The 5,000-nt window shown below is 50.4% G+C and overlaps 1 protein-coding gene across 1 annotated transcript in view; it reads left to right on the top strand.

The window, feature by feature from the left end:
• LOC308162925 (mitogen-activated protein kinase kinase kinase kinase 4-like) overlaps nt 1-5,000 on the top strand; it is a gene marked incomplete at its 5' end in the record, with an annotated part of 51,576 nt that overhangs the window by 45,743 nt on the left and 833 nt on the right. The window contains 2 exons of the mRNA XM_080537066.1: nt 54-213; nt 1,249-1,388. Of these exons, the coding sequence (XP_080393192.1) occupies nt 54-213; nt 1,249-1,388 (300 nt within the window). The remainder of the gene's footprint in view (nt 1-53; nt 214-1,248; nt 1,389-5,000) is intronic.

Here is a 5,000-nt window from a genome sequence, read left to right as displayed (position 1 = left end):
CTCTCTCTCTCTCTCTCTCTCTACCCCCCCTCCCTCTCTCTCCCCCCCCTCAGATCACCAACAGCATCCAGTCTCACGCCATCATCATCCTGCCCAACACGGACGGTATAGAGCTGCTGGTCTGCTACGAGGACGAGGGCGTCTACGTCAACACCTACGGACGCATCACCAAGGACGTGGTGCTGCAGTGGGGCGAGATGCCCACCTCAGTGGGTAAGGACACGCACACACGCACGCACGCACACACGCGCACGCACGCACGCACACTCACGCACGCACGCACGCACGCATGCACGCACACACACTCACACACACACACACACACACACACACACACACACACACACAGGGTGTAGATAGACAGACAGACAGACACACACACACACAGGGTGTAGACAGACAGACAGACACACACACACACACACACACACACACACACACACACACAGGGCGTAGACAGACAGACAGACAGACAGACACACACACACACACACACACACACACACACACACACACACACAGGGCGTAGACAGACAGACAGACAGACAGACAGACAGACAGACAGACACACACACACACACACACAGCTCACAAGGATTCATGGTCTGCACACACAGATGCTGTACGTTATGAATTTGAATAAAACATGTTAACTGAGTTACTCCCCCCCCTCCCTCCCTCCCTCCCTCCCTCCTTCCCCCCTCTCTCCCTCCCTCTCCCCACCCTCCCTCTCCCCTCCCTCCCACCCCTCCCTCCCTCCCTCCCCTCCCTCCCTCCCTCCCTCCCTCCCCTCCCTCCCTCCCTCTCCCCCCCCTCCCTCCCTCTCCCCCCCCTCCCTCCCTCCCTCCCCCCCTCCCTACCTCCCCCCCCTCCCTCCCTCCCTCCCCTCCCCCTCCCTCCCTCCCTCCCCCTCCCTCCCTCCCTCCCCCCCCCTCCCTCCCTCCCCCTCCCTCCCTCCCTCCCCCCCCCTCCCTCCCTCCCTCTCCCCCCCTCCCTCCCTCCCTCTCCCCACCCTCCCTCTCCCCTCCCTCTCCCCACCCTCCCTCTCCCCTCCCTCCCACCCCTCCCTCCCTCCCTCCCCTCCCTCCCTCTCCCCCCCCCTCCCTCCCTCCCTCCCCCCCTCCCTACCTCCCCCCCTCCCTCCCTCCCTCCCCCCCCCTCCCCTCCCCCTCCCTCCCTACCTCCCCCCCCCTTCCCACCCCATCCCTCCCTCCCCCCCCCCCCCCCCTCCCCCTCCCCCCCCCCCAGCCTACATCCGTTCTAACCAGATCATGGGCTGGGGAGAGAAGGCCATAGAGATCCGGTCCGTGGAGACGGGCCACCTGGACGGCGTGTTCATGCATAAGAGAGCTCAGAGACTCAAGTTCCTGTGTGAGAGGAACGACAAGGTGAGACACACACACACACACACACACACATATGGACTGCACTTATATAGCGCCTTTATCCAAAGCTCTTTACAATGGCCTCTCAACACACATTCACACACACATTCACACACCAATGGCGGCAAGCTGCCATGCAAGGCGCCGGCCCGCTCACTGGGAGCAATTTGGGGTTCAGTGTCTTGCCCAAGGACACATGGGTATTAAAACACATGGGCATTTCTTAGACGGGCAGCAATTAAGCTAAAGTGGACATCAAAGCTAGTTTCAGATCTGTTTTTTTGGGGCTGGTTGAAGAGGGTTAGCACAAAGCAGAAGCTGGCTAGCAGTGGGGGGGAACTAGCCGGCTAGCATGGTTTAGCTAGCGTAGCTGCTCGCGGCGTGGTTCCCCCTAGCCTCCAGGGCTTTCTGGGACGGATGTACCCAGAACTACTTATGGGAAAGACGTGTGGGCTTTTACTAGAGGCTGTTGGTATGAAGTGAAGTATGAAGTACATAGGCAGGAAATATAAATACTATAAATATACAATTTCTTGGAATTAGTTAGTCCCTTTTACTGTTTGATCCAGTCAGACTGCCAACAAGGCTGTCCTCCAGGGCTTTACACACTGAGGAAAGAACCAAGGAATCAGTCATGTGTCACAGTGATGTTACCCTGGGGGAGTTTGTATGAAGTGTCGTTGAGAACGACGACTATTTCTCGGAATTAGAACCTGTTATAGACAACAAGGGAGGACCGTGTAGACTCCAGGGTCAGACTGGGTTAGTGAGAGTTAGTGAGGGTTAGTTAGTGAGAGTTAGTGAGGGTTAGTTAGTGAGGGTTAGTGAGGGTTAGTTAGTGACATACCTGTCAACCCTCCCGTTTTTCCCGGGATTCTCCCGTATTTTACCTTTATTTCCCGCTGTGCTCCCGTTTAAATATTTTCCCATAAATCTCCCGTTTTTTTAACCTATAATATAATATAATTTAACTAGAGATGCTCCGATCAGGGTTTTTGGTGCCGATCACCGATCACTGGAATCAGTGATCTGCCGATCCGATATCACCGATCACCGATCACAGCGTCGAAAATGGCAATTGAAGCATTCTATTTATTGTGTAGCATTATTTATGTTTTTAATTATTCTTAACACCATTGACATTGTATATTACGTATTTAAATGAAATTAGGAGATGAGAAAGTATCATGAATTGACGACCATCTGTTTTATTGAATTCACAACCACCTGTAGCTTACTTCAGGAAAAACAAATAAAATGTGAAAATAAAAATCATAATAAATAAAATGTACACTGTCACATCAAATGTGCAACATTCCACTCGAATGAGAGGAACTAGGGGCTCTTAGAGAACTTGCTTAAACTGTAGCTTTCCTGAGGAACAATAAACATACCCAAACTAAACTGCAACATAAACAGGCTATAGCCAAATATAAAATACTGTTTCAAGTCAGTCAGTTTCAAGTCATATTTAGGAGGAGATAAGACAGCAAGTCAGCAATAATCAATAAAACAAAAAAACAAAACATTGCACCTAAGGAGATTTCAGACTCAAACCTTACTTCTGATTAAGCAGAATCACTGGCAGATTAGCCTTGAGAAATACAAGCATCTCAGCGTTTTTGGCACTCAGCCTGTTCCTCTTATCATCTAAAATATGTCCTGCTATGCTGAAAAGTCGCTCGCTATCTACACTTGTGCAAGGTGCACAGAGGAAGACCTAAAACTCACGTGCTAATAGTTGTTGCTATGGGCCAAGTGACTTCCTGCTCGCGGGGTCACATGACGTCGCTGAACACTACCTACACTACGCTCGTGAAGTCGCGCTGGAACTCTGACCAGCACTCGTGGAACGCCTCTCGTCCAATCAAAGCACTCGGTCCCTTTATGACGTCGAGCCCAGTGTGCGCTTCGGCGCTCTCTGAGCGAATCGACGAACCACTACCTACACTACGCTCGTGAAGTCGCGCTGGAACTCTGACCAGCACTCGTGGAACGCCTCTCGTCCAATCAAAGCACTCGGTCCCTTTATGACGTCGAGCCCAGTGTGCGCTTCGGCGCTCTCTGAGCGAATCGACGAACCACTACCTACACTACGCTCGTGAAGTCGCGCTGGAACTCTGACCAGCACTCGTGGAACGCCTCTCGTCCAATCAAAGCACTCGGTCCCTTTATGACGTCGAGCCCAGTGTGCGCTTCGGCGCTCTCTGAGCGAATCGACGAACGCAGCAAATGCCGTATGATATTCGTGGTATTGAAAGACCTTGCGTGCGTTCCTCCCCGAGGTATTTCTTTTGAGCAGACATTACAAACTGCATATTTGTTGTCTCTTTCCGACACTGTGTAATATTTCCAGTCTGGCGACGCCATTTTGTAAACTGATCGGTCGTGTTTGATCGGCCGTTTTGAGAACTCCGATCAAAACCGATCAAGGCCATATCGGCCGATACCGATCGGCGCCGATCAGATCGGAGCATCACTAAATTTAACACTTAATTGTTGGACGTTGTCGCATGCGCACAATCGTTATATCCATGTCGGAGTTGACTTGTTTCCTCCCGTTTCTTGGGCTGTGTTCGTAATTTTGCTCTGAGAGCGCCGGAACGCACACTAGGTGCAACGTCATAAAGGGACCACGTAATTTGATTGGACAAGAGGCATTCCATGAGTGGTGATCAGATTTCCAGAGCGTGTTTACGAACGCAGCCTCGGTTATCTCCGTTTTGAAATTATCGCTGGTAGCTTTGCGCCGCTCTTTTCCCATTGACATCATGGTGTCAAGTCATGTATAAATAAATGTGCTGAATTGATATGCCCTTTTGTGTTTTCATGTACTGTATATATATGCAGGGATGTTCAAAGTATTTTACTTTCAACCAGGTATCTGATTCTGATCACCTGTAGCCACTTACTTAATCATAGGAACTAGTTAACCCAATTCTTGTTGCACTGAAGCAGGTGGTTGATTGACTGTGTCCCCTTGTCTAAATGGTTTGTGGACGGTGGGGGGGGGGGGGGGGGGGCATGCGGGGGATATCCCTTATTTTCAAATCCCAATGTTGACAGGTATGGTTAGTGAGGGTTAGTTAGTGAGGGTTAGTTAGTGAGGGTTAGTTAGTGAGGGTTAGTTAGTGAGGGTTAGTTAGTGAGGGTTAGTTAGTGAGGGTTAGTTAGTGAGGGTTAGTTAGTGAGGGTTAGTTAGTGAGGGTTAGTTAGTGAGAGTTAGTTAGTGAGGGTTAGTTAGTGAGGGTTAGTTAGTGAGGGTTAGTTAGTGAGGGTTAGTTAGTGAGGGTTAGTTAGTGAGGGTTAGTTAGTGAGGTTTAGTGAGGGTTAGTTAGTGAGGGTTAGTTAGTGAGGGTTAGTTAGTGAGGGTTAGTTAGTGAGGGTTAGTGAGTGAGGGTTAGTGAGTGAGAGTTAGTTAGTGAGGGTTAGTTAGTGAGGGTTAGTTAGTGAGTGTTAGTTAGTGAGTGTTAGTTAGTGAGGGTTAGTGAGTGAGGGTTAGTGAGTGAGAGTTAGTTAGTGAGGGTTAGTTAGTGAGTGTTAGTTAGTGAGGGTTAGTGAGGGTTAGTTAGTGAGGGTTAGTTAGTGAGGGTTAGTTAGTGAGGGTTAGTTAGT

This window comes from Nansenia antarctica (genome assembly GCF_963989245.1).
Source record: "Nansenia antarctica genome assembly, chromosome: 7".
Taxonomy (NCBI): Eukaryota; Metazoa; Chordata; class Actinopteri; order Argentiniformes; family Microstomatidae; genus Nansenia; species Nansenia antarctica.
Note: the sequence above shows the minus strand (reverse complement) of the source record. Positions and strands in the feature narration are given on the sequence as shown.